General features: G+C 39.4%; 1 protein-coding gene across 1 annotated transcript; it reads left to right on the forward strand.

The window, feature by feature from the left end:
• The first annotated feature begins 674 nt into the window (after positions 1 to 674).
• ptk6b (PTK6 protein tyrosine kinase 6b) lies at positions 675 to 14,305 on the forward strand. The gene is made up of 8 exons (XM_063894140.1): positions 675 to 1,288; positions 5,030 to 5,151; positions 6,374 to 6,537; positions 7,742 to 7,907; positions 11,205 to 11,366; positions 11,711 to 11,892; positions 11,983 to 12,136; positions 12,734 to 14,305. Exons 1-8 carry the CDS (start codon positions 885 to 887, stop codon positions 12,913 to 12,915), a joined length of 1,536 nt encoding a protein of 511 aa, XP_063750210.1. The 5' UTR covers positions 675 to 884; the 3' UTR covers positions 12,916 to 14,305.
• Positions 14,306 to 17,928: the final 3,623 nt, after the last annotated feature.

Here is a 17,928-nt window from a genome sequence, read left to right on the forward strand (position 1 = left end):
TGTTATCTTCTCTAAACTCACGGAAAAAACCTTCTGACTGGGAGGAGCTTCTGTATAAAGATGCAGTACAGTAACAGAGGTTAAACTATGAGAGTAGGCCTAATGCTGGAACTTCTGCGTCACTATAGTACCTGGGCTCACATTGAGGTGAGCTCAGACAGGAAGAATAGCACATTTCCATCTTGAGTTTTTCAAACAAACCAGTGATTTAAATTGTGAGCAATACAAGTTTTAAAAAAGTAGTGCATAGTACATCAGGTATATTTTAATGATGGTACTTTTGTATGTTTACAAGTACTCACTAAGCAGAATGACCTATTGTATAATAAATAAAGATAGATATACGTTTGGGTTAAAATATTCCGCAGCAGTATTTGTAATTCTAATTAATGCATCAATAATCATAATAAAGTAATTACATGATTCTGAAGTGGGTCATTATACTTAACAAGTACTTTTATTTTGGACTTTTACGAATATTTTTCCAATTTTGTATTGCTACTTTAATTTAAGTATAAAGTCTGAGTATGTTGTCCATTCACCACTGGCTGTAAATATCTAAACTAAGTCCACCAGTATATCTGACGTCAACAATTTGCAGCCAGTGTGAAGACAATAATAAACACGTGAGCGGTCAGAGGCGGAGTTCGCGTGCTTTTAATTATTGGCTGCCATAAGGAAGTAACTGTCAGTGCAGTTTCAGTCTCAGGAGGATAAACCCACAGGCAGCAGTTTCTCTGTAAAGGCATTCCCAGGATTCCTCTCGCTACATTACGCTCTACCTGTCGGACAGGTGAGGCCGGCTCTCGCGCCCTGACGCAGCAGAGGGAGAAGGCCAAAAGCGGACTCTAGGAGTGGGGGTGCGGGAGCATTCATGGTCATCTATGGGTGAGTGTCTGCGGAAAGCTTGCCCATGTCTGGAAACACTATGGCAGAGGATTTTCAGCGACAAGAAGCCTGGAGCAGAAGGAGAAGGAGGGAGTATGCCTATTAGTAAGGAAGGAGGATGTGGAGGCAGCGGTAGGGACGGTACCGGAGGGTTGAGACCACCGTGCCCGGGGCCGCAGGATAAAGTGCCGGAGAGCGGCTGCATTTATAGGGCGCTGTGGTCGTTTGAATCACGGCATCCTGACGAGCTGTCCTTCACGGAGGGGGATCTGTTCAGCGTCATCACCCGAACCGGGGACTGGTGGACCGCGCGCAGGATCGACAAGAACGGGCGCGTGCTCGATACTGGGGTCGTGCCCCAAAACTATCTGGACCGGGCCGAGTCTCTGCAGACGCAACCGTGAGTGGTGGTGACGTTTTGTTTTAAAATACTATCAGAAACGGCATGCCATTAAATATGAATCTATGTCATTTGAAGAAAAATAAATAAACTGGGTCATCAAACATCACTTTAAAACATTTCAGATTCAACAGACCGTTGCCTAATGTGTGATGCACTTGACCCATATAAAGGGAGCCATATCCTTAACCCTCTATGGGACTTCGTCATTTATAAATGACGCTTCAAAAAACAGCTTTAAAAAATAACACAAGCCTCTAACCAATCATATTGCACCTTTAATGTGTCACCTAACATCCCTTCTAACCAATAAAATCAAAGATTATATAATGTCATGACAACAAGGAAGTTACAAGGAAGTACAGGAGACAAGAGCACATGTTAGGTCACATGCACAAGTAGCATCATGGTAAGTCCATTTTTAAGCTATAAAACACACATAAATCACCAATAAAAAAATATTACTAAATAGCCTAACAGTTGTTTTACTATTTTAGTCATTTCATGTAAGGAAATCTACAAATCCTTCTTCAAAACAGTTAAAAAAGTGCATGTCATGTATAAATGACAAAGTCCCATTAAGGGAAAGAAATGTTCCTAATGGTTTCTATTGTTGTGATGGAGATTCGACTGTTGTGATGCAGGGTCAAACTATTTATTCATACGTCTTTCTTAGGACGTTTCCAAGTTTTATGGTAAAGTGAGAGGGACAGCTATGCCTATTCCTGAGGGCAGTGAGGACAGTGCCAGCAGTGATGAGGACGAGGTAGTTGTGAGAGTGGAGCCCAGAAATGAGCAACAGGAAGACAGCGACAATGAGAGAGATGGTAGTGATGAAGGACAGGATGAGAATGAGGAGCCAGGCAGTGAGGAGGATCTTCAACCAGGGATAGGCCGTAGGTTGTTGTGGAAGTCAGCGATCCGTGCCCATTACCCAGTCCCTGCCTGGAAGATACGTCTGGCCACAGCAGAAAGGGTGCATTCCCCAACCTATTATTTTAGGCAGATGTTCTCCCCTGAGTGTTTCAAACACATTGTAGAGCAGACCAATCTCTACTCTGTACAGAGCAATGTGAACGCACCCCTGAATTGTTCAGAAAAAGGGATTGGATTAGTTCAATTTGGCTGAGTGCTTAATTCATTATGGCCATTTAATGTTTTGTAACCTGAGACCACGAATGTCTGGGAACACCACCTGCATTGACCAAAATTGTGAGGTGATCCAATGATGAAAAAATGGGAACAGATCTAAGCAAAACCTCCATTCAATGACAACATATGGGAGGGCTCATATTCATAGCAATGATGGACTCAAGGACATTCCTTTCTTTGAGCTTAAATACAGTTGACACATGTTCAGATCACTTGAGCCATCACTACATGTGTTGAGAGCACATCAGTCCCAAACAGTCAAAGGAAAGAATAAAAGGGTTTATGTCTTGTTTAAACAAACTAATAGAGAACCAAAAAGCTCCCAATAAAATCGGTTCAACATGAAAGATGCCTGGTGAATCCAAGTCGGTATGGCCATAAAAACTTAGATCCATGTATGGAAAAAATCACCCAGTTCAGTGCGAATATGCCTGGAGCTGCAGGATGTAAGCAGAACAACACAAAAGATTGCGGATGGGAATGTCTGGTAGCATCCAAGTTGTTTCATTATTGCCAGACTTAAGCTATACCGCAACCAGTTTAATACAAAAGGCTTGAATAAAATTGCAAAGATAGGGTATAACTGCTTGGCACCAGTACTTGTAACCAAACCGGTTTGCTATGGATGTTACTCTCTAAACACACGGAAAGAAACCTTCACTGGGAGGAGCTTTTTTGAGGAGCAAACAGGTTACTATGAGAAGGCCTAATGCAGGAATTGCTACAGTGGCACACAATTGAGGTTACTCAGACTAGCACTTTCCATCTGGGTTTTGCAAAACCAGTTTTCAGGTGAGAAAAGTTGTAAAAAAAAGAATAAAGAACAATCAATGTGGACTATGAAAACCCAACTTCCTTGTTCAATATACAAAGATAACATTGGGAGCAGTATTTGATTCTAATGAATGCTCAATAGCATGAAATCGAACGAAGGATCAGGTCTACGCAATACTTATTTGGACCTTACGAATTTTCCAATGATCATTTAATTTAGTAAGTCATAGGTCCTTTACCAGGCGAAATATCAAAACTAGTCCACCAATTCTGAGCAACAATTTCAGCCGTGAAGAAAAACACGTGAGACAAGCGGTTCGCGTCAAAGCCATAAGGAGTAACTCAGTCATACGGGAGTTCAAGTAAATCGTTAGCTGATGTTCTCTGTAAAGGCACAGAAAGGCCAATCTCGGCTGACACGGCCAACCGTCAAGTGGAGGTCTCCCCGGGAAAAGATGGCCAAAGAGGGAGTGGTACATTCATGTCCTCAGGGAGGTCTGGAGAAGCCTTGCCCACTGGCCACTATGGCAAAGAGGGAAGTTACGGCAAATGCCAGGGCAAAAGAGGAAGTATGCCATAAATGGACGGATGTGTTCGACAGCAAAAAAGGAACCCGTTGCCCGTATCAGATAAGGGGAGAGGGCTGCATTTATCCTTTGTTTTGGAATAACATCACATTCTTACAAAATACTGGATCGAAGTTGTGAAATGATGAGGTGCTGACAGGTAATTAACACGATGCTCAATGTGTTGACAAGTAAATCACAAGGTGCACTTCAAGAATGCAAAAAGCTCTTGGCACCAGTTCAGCATAACGCACTGAGACAATAGTCTGACACATAGTAGCATATTTGAATCTGTGATATGAACAATACAAAATAGAGTATCTTCGCATGAATCTAGTTTTTAATGAATCTGCATTAAATGTTCTTAAATCATAGCCCAACTCTTATAAATAACTAAATAATAATGAATTATTGAGCTTTATCTTAATAGATACTGGAGGTATTACCAGTTAACTTATCAAGTGTCGATGGCTTCAACTATCTTCTCTACACTTTCATATTATGGCTTAAAATCACTACAAAATAATCTTGCTTGATCTTTATTATAAAATAAAAAGTCACTTGCACATAGATTTTTTTTTACCTACAGAAATGTAGTTCTACATCACGGGATCTGAACTTTCAGGTGTTTGGAGCTGCTGCAGAGAGGCCGACCCCTCGTTGTGACACATTCATTTTTGAGCAATCACTTTGCAAAATCACTTTGTGGCACCTATCCAAATTACCTAATAGTCCGTCAATACGTCATATTTTATGTGGTATGTTTGGAGTTTTTGATTAAAATCAGCTACTTTTCCATAACCTGCCGCCTTCTGCTGCTTGTTATCCATTCATCATGAACACAGTCACAACTTAATATGAGGACAAGTTTCTCCGTTTTATTCTTTTTCTGACTTTTCTGCATCACATAAACCCCTCAGCCCTGTGTTGTAAGTCATAATGTGAGAATGTCAATAACACCTTTGAGTCTCTAAGCAGTGAAGCCTCACCACTTCTTGTTTTGTCTCTATCTCTGTTTGTTGCTTCAACAGATATGGAAGTGTGTACTTGTAGTTGTTCCCACATGTCCACAGCTGCTGTGTGCTTCAAGTAATTACAGAGTTGCTGGTTTTAATTAGATTTTTATTTTTAAAAAATCCATTCATTTCCCTTCTTACATGTACGGACACGCCACCATTATTCTCTTTCGATAATCACAAGTTTGAAACCAGATGAACACTTTTATTTATGGCTTTCTGTCTCGATCCAGGTGGTTTTTTGGGAAAATGAACCGCATTGAGGCTCAGAGCCACCTGATGGGACCAGGAAATGACCTGGGGTCTTTCCTCATCCGACACAGCGAGAAAGACCACGTCGGATACGTTCTTTCAGGTGAGATAAGGAGAAGTGTTGTCAATATATTTGATAATATTGATGTCATGATATGAGAGGAGATATCATGGTAGATTTAGATATCGGAATGTAAGTCTTTTCCTGGTTTTAAAGGGTGCTTTACAGTAAAGTGATTTCACTTTTCATTATTATTTGTCCTTACCCATTTATCATTACATCAACATTACTAATGGGTTTTTAATTTATTTTATTGTGTTTAATTTATGGAAGTGTCAATAGTCAACCCTACATATTTGTTTTAATATTGATAGAGGTATTTGGTAAAACATTGGGTAATGCCTATAAGTTTAGATGTGTTCAAATAGAGTGAGGAAGGAGGGAGTGTCGCTTCAGTTTAGCGAAACATGCAGGATATATTGGTGAGACACTGCTTGTGTGCAATACCTTGTACTTGGTATTATTGTTACTGGCATCTTGTTCACTTACTTAATTTTGCTGCTACTTATTTATTGTATTACAAGTGTGTTTGCCTTTATTATTTAATATCCAAGCCTACATATTTTATTTCTGTCTTTCATCTGCACTGTCACTTAGCTGTTTTAATGCTGTAAAGACTCTGGAATGTGGAAAATATAATGATAGCACGAGGAGCCATACAAGTACGCAAAATAAATGTGAACCCTGCCAGAATTTACAAAGTTCAGTGTCGTTATACCTCACTGTATGTTCTTACTTCCTGCTAAATGCCCGTCTGCATATTACAGTCACTGATGACGTTTCAAAGAGCAACAGCACAAGCGTAACCACGCAAAATGTCAGTATTTATTTTCCTTCTTCACATCATGCAGCGTACCTTTCAACATGACCTACAACACTTGCTTCCAAAGCCAACAGCCAAACTTGTAAAGAAACACACAACTCAGAGTGTAACTGCACTACAAGAACAGCTTGTTCTCTATTTAACATTTCTTTGAAAGATTTTGTGGACGTTTGTGTACTGCGCTCTGTTTTGGTACCTGTTATGAAGCCCTGACCAATCAGAATCATACCTTAAAAATCTATGATAGTTCCCAGGAAGATCTGTGATCTCATATGTTGTTTTGATTGATTATTGAAGCAGCTTAGTACTCATAGCTCTACTAACAATACATAAGAGAAATCCCAGAGAGAATATGATAAGTGAGGCTAAGATCTATTTGTTTGACTTTTCTAACGACGTGTGCTTTTCTCTCTCTGTGTGTATTTGTGAATCTTTCTGCAGTGAAGGCAAGCATTCGGGTGAAGCATTTCAAGGTGTACACAGCAAATGAGACTAATTTCTTCATAGAGTCCGGTCTCAAGTTCACCTCCCTGATCGACTTGGTGGAATACTACTGTGCCAACAACCTGAACACCATCGGCAAGCTGGGAAACTCCTGCAAGAGGGTAGGAGGCTATTATTTCTATACAGCCTTGGAAAAAATGAAGAGACCACTCAAATTTTTTCTTAAATCTTTATCTCTAACTGTATGGCAACCATTCCAGTGTGTGTTGAATTCCAAAATAGAGAAAAATTGCCAGTAGTTTGTAGAAGCGAAATTAAAAAAACTAAAAACCTTTAACTCAAAAGACGTACCTGTCGTGGAAATTCCACACTCAATCACCTTCTTCTGGTAAGGAAAGAACAAATCTACAATCAATTCCAGATGGAGGACAGATACCCTGCCCAACCAAAGTAGTACAAGGATCTGACCCCGATTAAACATTAAACCAGATACTTAAAGGGAAGGGAGGAGGGGAAACAGCCAATCAGATTCTACATTCTGACCATTTGATCAGCGGCACAAACTGCAGACAACAAGATCATTTACATGGGGTGAGGTGATCAGAGGGCAGAGAGACAGACTGTATTCAACAACGTAATTTACATACAGGTGTGGTGTGAATGTTGGCCAGAGAAGCAGACATGATCAGCTCGATGTGGATCAATGGTCTCAATGCAGAAAAAACTTACAGTGACATATATTTAATTAAATATTATACATTTCTACGATAGTACCTATAAAAAATAAAACAAGAGAAACTGATAATGCTGAAATGGTCTCTTCATTTTCTGTATATGAGAAAATCAAGAAGTGTGGACAGATTTCAAGCTTATGTACAGCTGCTGTAAAAGCGCTGTACGCTCTTTTGGGTGTAGGTGCGTAATGCTGTTCAACCGAGGCTGGATGCGAAATTCACAAAAGGAAGTCATGCAACAAATATGCAGAAGTTGGCAGGATGCAAACTGCAATGCTTTAAACAAAATGCAACACAAAGTCACAGTTACATGGCAACCAATGCTATCATGTAGAAATACCCTGTCATAATTTAACAAAAATTCCTGAAAGTACTCATGACAAATGCAACCTCTTCTAATGAAATGAGTACGAGGTATAACGTAGTTGGAAATTATAGTGCTTGAGTTAGTAACTCGCGACCACTAGCTTACTTGGCGACTAAACTCTATCAGAAATCTTAGAAATGGATATGTTCTTCACAGAATCACTCTTCGTTTACATTCATAATGTAAAAATAAAGACCTTAAGCATGTATTAACCGTATTTATGTCCCTTTTATGACCAAAAATTGTGTGTGTTTCCCTCATCAGAAAAAGCCTCCTACCACAGATCTGAGTCATTTTACCGTGGATGAGTGGGAGCTCCCGAAAGAGGAGTTCACGCTGCAGGAGGAGCTGGGCAGCGGATACTTTGCTGACGTCTACAGGGGACGCTGGAAAAACCACATTAATGTCGCCATCAAGATCCTCAAAAGTGGTACTTTTCCCTCTTTCTTCATCTACAGAAAAAAAATATGGACACAATATGGATTCACTTCTATAAATTCTCTTGGGTCAAATTGTATCCGAGTCATATGAATTCAAATAGATGTTTCCTTTGAGTAATTTTAAAGGTGCCATAGAATGGAAAACTGTGTTTACCTTGGCATAGTTGAATAAGGAGAGTTCGGTACATTGAACTGAAATACCGTGAACCTCAAACACCATTGTTTCCTCCTTCACGTGCAAATCATGAATTTGCAAATCACAGCGGTAAAACGGGCGAACTACAACAACCCTGTGTGTTACGTCACACACGGTAGTCCAGCCCCAACATTTGCATACACCAGCTGCTGGAAACACTAACGCTAACACTTACCACTCTGTAACGTTGCTCTCCTATCTCCGACCAACTGGCTGTTCTTCAAATCCTCGGTTTCCTCCTCCGATAAAGGTTCAAACATGTAAGGTTGGATGCCAATAGCCTCCATGGTTCATCTCTCACAGTTTTGCAAACTTCACTTACTTCTGTGTGCTCTGAGGCAGCCATGGATTGCTCCTTGTAAACCAGCCAATCAGAGCAGAGCTCGTCATCATTATTTAAATGAGCCCCAAATAAGGCAATTCAGCTTGTATCATTCTAGGACCAAATCATAGGGCTGTAAATGAGTCTGTAAAACCGCATCTGGACATTTTTTGGATCAACCAAAGTTATATACCTTCTTTGTAGACACCAGAGAACAATTTAAAATACCAGATAGATGCTTTCTGTGGCACCTTTAACACAAAAGTGGCTTCTCCTAATGGATTCTAGCTTCTCAAATGTGAAGCTGAAGTTGAAGTTGATGTGGAGTTCCCCCTCTTATAAAGCTTAAAAATGTAAATATGCAAAGGGAAGCTATCAGATAAAAGGTAGTACAATATTTCCCTCTCAAATGTAATTGACCAGAAGTATAAAATAGCAGAACATTTGAAAAATCTACCTCAAAACTTAACCTAATAATAGATCTTGAGTAAATACACAACCTTTGTTTTCTTTTCAGTGTTGTGCAAAAACACAAGTATGCATTTTGGATAACATGTTGGACGACATTTGAGAGAAACTGTTGAAAGACATCAGAAGTATGTAGATAGATTTTCATGCTAATCCTCAGACGACTCTCAGCTGTAATTTGTAACTGGCTATTCCACCTGAAGTGACATTTACTGGAAATATAACTACTGCTCTGTTGTGCAACATTATTTCGCCTGGTTGAGCAGATTTTCATCATCTTTTGGCTTAAAGTCTGTACCAACGCTTATCACTATTGTTTCAACGGTCACAATACACGTTGTACCGAACACCTGTAGCTGAGGTGGAGTTAAAGTCCATTTACTCAAGGACAATTGTTTATGTTCTTGAGTATTTTTCCTTTCATGCTTCTTTCTATCTCTACTCCTCTACATTTATCTGACAGTTTAAAGTATGATACATATATTTGAGGAGTTTGACTATAAGAGCAGAGTTTTTGATAATCCTTAAAGTAATTTTCACGCAAAACAAAAGGATTCAACTTCTTGACAACATTGTGAAATAGATCTGTTTATGGAGAAATTAGTTATCCAGTGATAAACTGGAACAACCACAGATGACATGTTTCTGGAACAGCCACAGATGACATGTTCTGCATCAAGAACTTTTCCATTTAATGCCTTAGGTACGATTTCCTGTTTATACCATTTATAATATATTTATTTATATAACATTTAAATGCACTTTTTGACTTGTGGTCCTAGTACAAGGTTTTCTTTTGAGAAAAATATAGTACGAGGGCAATACTGTGGACCTGATCTTGAGATATATTTACTCTCGCGAGAATGTGTCACCCGTATAGAAGACGGCGCTGCGGACGTAAAACACCATGCAACATCGGCGCTCCATTTGACAGGATTTTCACATTTTGGGATACCCTGTTACACGGTTTAGACAAAACCCCGAGTAGAGTAGAGAACTCAGTGAGAGAATCACGAGGCATGAAGCAAAGCCGACTTCAGTCCGTCAGGCGGCTCTCTCATTGGGTTAACCTGACGACTCACTGTTCAGTAATTCTGTAAAACCCCTGCTAATAGGAAGTATATATTTCCACGAATCACTGTCCAAACATACCTTTAGACTGAAATGAAGGCCAGTTTATTGTAAATGATTCTAGATAATATCTTCGATCAATGGTTTTATTACATAGATAACTAAACTTCTAATGTTAAAACCTAATGTTTACTTTACCCATCGCCGTGACATCATTTTATTGAGGAGAAATTGCAAGTTGTGACTTAATTATAATTAAGATGAAGTAGATGCTTTACAGAAAAAGTAGATTTTAGACATTTTCAGTTGATAAATGACTTTCCTGCCAACACAGCGGCGGTCCTCACAAATTGTTAAATTAAATATCACTGTTTTGGTAATCAACAAAGATAAATATGTATATCTCTATGTGCTCAAGAACACTATAAATAATGCTGCACTGTCCCTCTGCTACAACTGAAGAAGGAACTGCTTGTTGCTATAATCTTGAGGCCCGAGGCAGATGAAATGTAGATGAGCGTCTTTAGTTCTTGCATTCATTTTACAGCAGAGTGAGTCATGCACGCGTTTCTTTTAACCACCCTGCTACCACAGTATTTCTGCAGTATTTAGGATTTATTCTAATATTTAGCTGTTTCAAAGTACAGTGAGCTTTTACTGGAGAACTCTTTTTCATGTTGACTTGTCTGAAATTAAACAGAGACACCATAAGTGGCTCCATATTTGACTTTCTTTTATTCTAACTATCTGTTTCTATGGTAATGATAGGGAAGATGCAAATTATTATAGTTTCTCCACAGATCAGGGAATGGTGTGGGCTGCTTCGAAACTATTCGGTTTGGTATTTACTGTTTTCTGGCATTTTCTTAAACAAGCAAAAACCAGAAAGGGCTTTTGCTTTTAAAACCTATACAGTATATGGCGAGTTACTTGAACGTACAATAACACACAATGATCACACAGTACAATACAATGTATAATTACCAGTGAACATGGTTTGATATAGATACAAATATATAATAAAGCACTGCTTCATGAACTTTTGTTTTGAAAGACTTCAAAATCATGATACCACTTAACGTTTACAAAAGTATATCCCGTCTTTGGTTGAAGTGTTGTATATTTGTCCAACGGTTAAAGTGGTTTCCTTCTCTTCCTCTTTGCTCTCTGTTCCTCTTTTTTTCGCACATCCTTTTAATTCTCCATCTGTCGGCCTGTTTCTGTCTCCAGACTCTGAGTTGAACCACCGTGAGTTTCAGAGGGAAGTGCAGATCCTGAAAAGTCTCCGCCATCGTCACCTCATCTCTCTGTTTGCCATCTGCACGTCCTCGGCACCGTACTACATCATCACCGAGCTGATGGAGAAAGGCAGCCTGCTCAACTTCCTCAGAGGTAAGGGCCTCAGTGTGGCAAATACTTCAGGACCTTCAGGTTATTTTAACTCTATTTTAACTTGTTTCAGCTCTGACATTGTTATTTGCTTATATGCAAATAAGAACAAAACACCTAAAACCCGTCATGTTGCAGACCAGTGATTTGCTGATTGATTCACAAGGAAAAAACACAATGAGCCAAGATTTTGCTTTAGCATCTAGCATCTTAGCTGTGCCCACAATGTGCACCAGATTGATGCATTTAATATTAAATATACAACATTTAGGGTGAAAAATAACACAATGTTTGCAATATTGTGCAGCACGAGCTTGAATCTATATTTGCTCTTTTTATTGGTCCAGGTCCAGAGGGGCATAAACAAGACATTGCGGCCCTCGTTGACATGGGTGCCCAGGTGGCTGATGGGATGTCATACCTGGAGGAGAAGAACAGCATCCACAGAGATTTAGCAGCTCGAAATGTCCTGGTGGGGGAGGACTACATCTGTAAGGTGGCCGACTTTGGCCTGGCCAGAGTGATCAAGGCAAGGGAGGCAGAGAAAGAGTTATGAAGAGTATTTTCTGAAGTCAAATCAAGCTGGCAGTTTTTCTAAACCAAAACATTTCTCCACCAGGAGCCGGTCTACATCACGGAAGATAAAAAGATTCCCTACAAGTGGAGCGCTCCTGAGGCCATCAGCCACGGGAAGTTCTCCAACAAATCCGATGTCTGGTCTTTCGGTGTCCTGCTTTATGAGATTATCACATATGGAGGCGCTCCTTACCCAGGTTGGTGGAAAAACATTTTGCAAAACTATCTTTGTTAGCTATTGCTCCTGTGTTTGTAAAGACCCTCATGCACACATCTGTTGATGCAGTTGAGGGGTGCAGTGAATATAAATGCAGAAATGGCATGAAATTGCGCAGACCTGATCCAGAATTAGTTTTCAAAGTATTAACCCTGCAGCTCTTATACCATTACTAACCTTACAGTAGATATATGTTGACTTTAGTAGCCCTCTCTCAACACATTCGCTAATTTGAAGGTTCACTGTGCTTGAATACAATTAAAGATGATGAAATAAAGAAACAATTTTCCTAAGTTGCACCATTTTGGCAGATGTCTTTAGGGAACTGAAAGTCAACATCTATGTTTAGCATTTATATATTATACATGGTGTATTTTTGTGGTTTAGCAGTGGCATGTACTGTATAGTTACAGTGTGAATGGTGATGGTAAGTCTGCAGTATTGGCTTTTGAAAGTTTCACAACCTCATCACAACTAAAGTTTGCAAAAGAGTAAATTTAGGAAGCCTCCAGGTGTATCTACAGGTCTTTTAAATGGATATTATTGACCTCTCTTCTCCATTTCTCCTCTCCCTCAGCATTTAGCAACCAGGAGTCCTACCAGCAGGTTACAAATGGCTACAGGTTGCCAGCGCCGTCCAACTGCCCCGACATGCTCTACAAAATCATGCTACAATGTTGGAGCTTCGAGCCTGATGACAGGCCGGACTTCAAAACCGTCAAAAGCAAACTGGACAGCAGCTTCTACGAGTTGGACTGACCGCTCGCCTGACCTCCTGCAGCACACACTGATTCTTCAGGATTCTGCATTGAAAAACTTTGACTGTGTGTTTGCACTGTGTAAACCTAAAAGCCTGATTTATTTTATTCAGTTCACAAGGCCTGCAACTGTTAATTATTTCCATTTATGAATAGTCTGATGATTTCTTCTTTTTAAAAGCTGAAGCCTTTTCAAAAGAAGAAGAATTTTAGTCATTTTTCAAAGCAAAAACACAAAAAGCTTGTACAGTGGGAGCATTTTAAGATTTATATAGTTTTATGTAACAATATACTGGACTTTCTATAGGTTATGGTCTACTTGTAGGACAAAAAATGCATTTAAATATGTTAATTTGGGCTCTAAAGGGACCCTAAACTCAGACTGTGTTGCCAACAGTTTCTATGAAAGTACAACCAATGTCTTCAACTAATATTTTTGAGTCATGACAACCTCAAAAGCATTAAAGATAAATACACCACAATCTCAAAAGCAGCAGCCTTGTGCACAATCATTTGTAAAGCATTAAACTAACTCCTTTAGCAAGATCAAACGTCTTACTTATTCAACTGTACCTGTCTGCAATACAGACCTTCAGCCAGCAGGGGGCAGCACAGTCACATCTGAAGATTGTCTTGCCTTCTTTTCTATCTAGTGATGCTTTTAATGCCAGATGACTCACAGTTGCTTTCCTACAGAACAAACCCATCCAGTATTCATCAGTTTCTCTCCAAAACAATCCAATCTAAGCTGCTATAAACTGGAATCTCCAGTTAACATGGGTAAGAAATCACATGAGTCAACCTTTGACATCTTAAAGTCACTTCTTGCATCAGTAACACAGATCTGCATCTTACTCCCTAAAACCAGCGAGGTGACCGTTAATATGTCCTTTTTCCTATGACGGCTTATAGGGGCCCTGATTTCCAGGTAAAAACAATTATTAATGATATAAATGGGATTTGTGGACTATAACAATCAGACCAACACATGTTGGAAACTTGCATATATGCATGCAACAGCTAAAGTGAAGTGTTGGTCCCCTCCAATTAACATTTGTACATTTCTAACTACTTTATCAACTACATTTATATATATTTTGATCTATTGTCACATTTTGTTACCAGTTCTTTTAACATGTCAATGTGTTTAATCATCTTTGGTGCTGATGAAAAGCCCTGCAACACCTTATTTCAGAGTCAGACATGTAACTGATTTACTGCAGAGGACAGAACGACTGTCAAACTTTGGTGTCTTATCAAACGTCCGCCTCACCGAAACAACTTCTTTGAAATGTTTTTCCAGTGAAATCATAGATGCACAGTCCTCTGTAGAGCCTTCTTTTTGTACTGTTCCTATTTTTGTGCCATTAAATATGCAATGATGTTCTGAATCTATAACTTATTTAATAATAATAGTGAGCAGGTAATAAAAAGTGTGTGTTTCTCATTCCTCTCCTTCATATTAGTAAAAAGAAAACATCAGGTACACATTTAGGTGTTCCTTTTAACTAACTTTGCAAATTTGGATCTTTAGATTTATTCTAAATTCCCCAAAGTTAGTATTAGATCAGCCTTATTGGCATTTTAAATATAACATTTTAAGGAAGCGTTCGGATACTTGCCTTAATGTTCAAAATGTAGTGAAATAAATGGTTATATCTCTTTTTAGCCTACTCACCTGAAGTGTGTTACTCACAATGTTAGATTTTTACAATACATTTTATAAATCTGATGTGCCAGAATTCTCCACTTCAGTACATTTGAATGTATTTCTGATCTATGAAGTAATTCAAAGAGTCCTCAAAAGCACCCTTTATAAAACTTCCGATGTTTGCCTAGTTTCTCCTCAAGTGATCCCCAAACCATAAATACACTCTTTTATCTGTGTGTGTGTGTGTGTGTGTGTGTGTGTGTGTGTGTGTGTGTGTGTGTGTGTGTGTGTGTGTGTGTGTGTGTGTGTGTGTGTGTGTGTGTGTGTGTGTGTGTGTGTGTGTGTGTGTGTGTGTGTGTGTGTGTGTGTGTGTGTGTGTGTCTTTACCTGCTTAACGGTATAAAACAGAAAAAAGCGCATATTGGTACAAGCTGGAAACTGAGAAGAACCAGTATTGGCTGCTTCATAAATTAGGACACCTACACAATGTTTACTTTTCTGTGTCAATACAGTGATGATGGTGCATGATTAGAAAGTACAAACATGCATGAAATAACCCACATATACGCAAACACACCTTGAAACCACATATTGGAGAACAACCTAAGTCACTGAGGTCTCTTGGGGTGAGTGTCGGAACAAGCTGAACAACGAAACTGTATATGGGTGGGAGTGTGGGTGGGATATATATATATATATGTGTGTCGATGGACTGATTGACCTCAACCGGAAAACCCATCACGACACTCCTGTGAAATCCTGATCTTTAACCACAAACACAAAGTCTTTTTGAGGAGTTCAAATCGAAATCAACACAATGCATTGCAAGTTAACCTCCCAAAAAACACACTCTCAAACATTCAAACAACAAAGCTAACTAAACAAACACAAAACTCAAGATCTAAAACTATCATCATCTGTTTTCTTGCTTCTGTTTTTAAAATGTTGATGTCACAATACAGAAAAGTTGGCAGGAAAAAATCCAATAAACACATAAAGTCTGATCCAAATTGTACCTTATGATCATAAGCTCTGGGAGTGTCCCGCCCCTGAAAGGGAAAACTGCCAAACATCATCCAGTTTATCCAGTGTTTCCCTGCATCAGACAGCTGCCTTGAACCTGCTCACCCTGAGACGCCTGGCTGGCACCACAGCAGAATGCCATTCAAAGAAAACACACACACACACACACACACACACACACACACACACACACACACACACACACACACACACACACACACACACACACACACACACACACACACACACACACACACACACACACACTAAATGTACGGTACATTAAAGCAGATGACGTCAGTGTCCCAACTGTTTACTACGAACTGATCCTGAGGGTCACTATGAAGAAAAAGGGGAAACATTATATTCACAAGATCTATAAACGTAGACAAAAACTGATTTTTATTTCCATTTCTAAGTAGATTTATTGATGTTTATACACAATGGGCATTCATGATGTTTGGACAATAGGTCAGTTTCTCATACAGTGATGCTCCCTACTTTTCTGCTCCCTAAATAAACCAATCTTCACTGTTCACTGTTTGTCCCTAAACCTTTTATTGTAAGTGCAAAACTTGTATAATCTCTTTTACCGATGCTCACGTAACATTGAGACACACGATCAGACATTATTTCACCTTCATTATGTGACATGCAGACATTGTCAGACTGATTGTGAACAAACTGGATCAGCAACAGAGTTGGGATCAAGTGTGTTCAACAACAGATGCTTTGTCTCCTCAGATCTCTTTGTGCTGATGTTTATCTCCATTTCTAAGTATAAAAAGTCACAGTAATAAGACACACACACACACACACACACACACACACACACACACACACACACACACACACACACACACACACTTTTCCAGTGAAGTTAGTTTTTCTCAAACTTTAAATGAGTCATAAGAACAGCAACACTAAATAGGATCCAGCCATAGTTTACATTTAAGATACAATGTTTGAGATATCTTGGACATCTCTTTCCGAGGTGAAACGAAGAGGAGTTTGTTTACAGTCTCTTCCCTCTTTCCCCCGTCCCGCTTTTCCAGCCACTCCAGCTTCCCTTCACCTTTATGCAGAGTGACCTTTATACAGACTAAACTTCATACAAGGAAATGCCCCAGAGAGGAGAAGCCGCGAGAGGGGTTCTGTCATCAGTGTAATGAATGTCCATAGTGTGTAATGTGAGCGCAGTGGCACACACATGTACTGTGTGTGTCTGTTGTTTTGCTGGGATCACATATTCTGGTTATTACATCAGAGTTTTGCAACAGAAGGAAGGACGTGATGAGACATGAACACAAAATCACTGTACTGGTCTCCTCTCATTCACAGGAACTAAGGAGGGAAATGTACTCTTTGTTCCGCTATTTGCAGGTTTAACAATCTCTAGGACCCCATGATTTATATAAATGCTATTCAAGTGCTCATACCTGGAAGTTGATTTACCTCAAAAGACATGATCTGCTGATTTACAGACGTCTCTTTCCCAGTGAAAGTCAAGTGGCAAAATATGATTTTGGGCCAAATCACTGAATTTGTTATTTGAAAATGTGCTTAAAGCCCAGCTTGGCGGGAAGAGACTAAAAGGATTGTTAACAATACAAGACTTACACAGATGACTGTCTGTCTGTCTGTCTGTCTGTCTGTCTGTCTGTCTGTCTGTCTGTCTGTCTGTCTGTCTGTCTGTCTGTCTGTCTGTCTGTCTGTCTGTCTGTCTCTGTCTGTCTCTGTCTGTCTGTCTCTGTCTGTCTGTCTGTCTCTGTCTGTCTGTCTGTCTGTCTGTCTTCTGGTTAAAATGATAATAATTATGATTATCAGGGAATTGGATGCTATATAACATATAAATAATATCCAGTAAAGTCTTAAAAGTCAAGATCAATGTTGTATTTGTATCACACAGGTGACCACACAGTGGGTGATCAGTGATCTGATCATGGTATTATTGTTCTTTGATAGGGTCATGGTTTTCTTATGACTAAGCATGCGTTCATTGTAACTGTATAAAGGCCCTGACTTCAGTTTGAGTGGTTGCACTCGGTTGTGGAAACATTGCTTTCCGTATGCTGTGTGCCTCGGATGATTAAAGAACCAGAAGGAGAACTCTTTGACAAGTTAATATCAATCATTTCCACCACATCTTGTATGACATCAGCAAGTCATGACTTTAGACGTGTCTTTCATACTTCAAAAATAGCAGGCATGTGTATATTATTGTTGTTATTCAATATTAATTATTTTTGCATTACAAACAGAAACGAAGTACACGCCAAAATCTAAAAGATTGATATTTCAAAACCTGGAATACTAATATCTGCATGAAGAGGCACTACA

The sequence above is a fragment of the Eleginops maclovinus genome, chromosome 1 (genome assembly GCF_036324505.1).
Source record: "Eleginops maclovinus isolate JMC-PN-2008 ecotype Puerto Natales chromosome 1, JC_Emac_rtc_rv5, whole genome shotgun sequence".
In the NCBI taxonomy this organism is placed as follows: domain Eukaryota; kingdom Metazoa; phylum Chordata; class Actinopteri; order Perciformes; family Eleginopidae; genus Eleginops; species Eleginops maclovinus.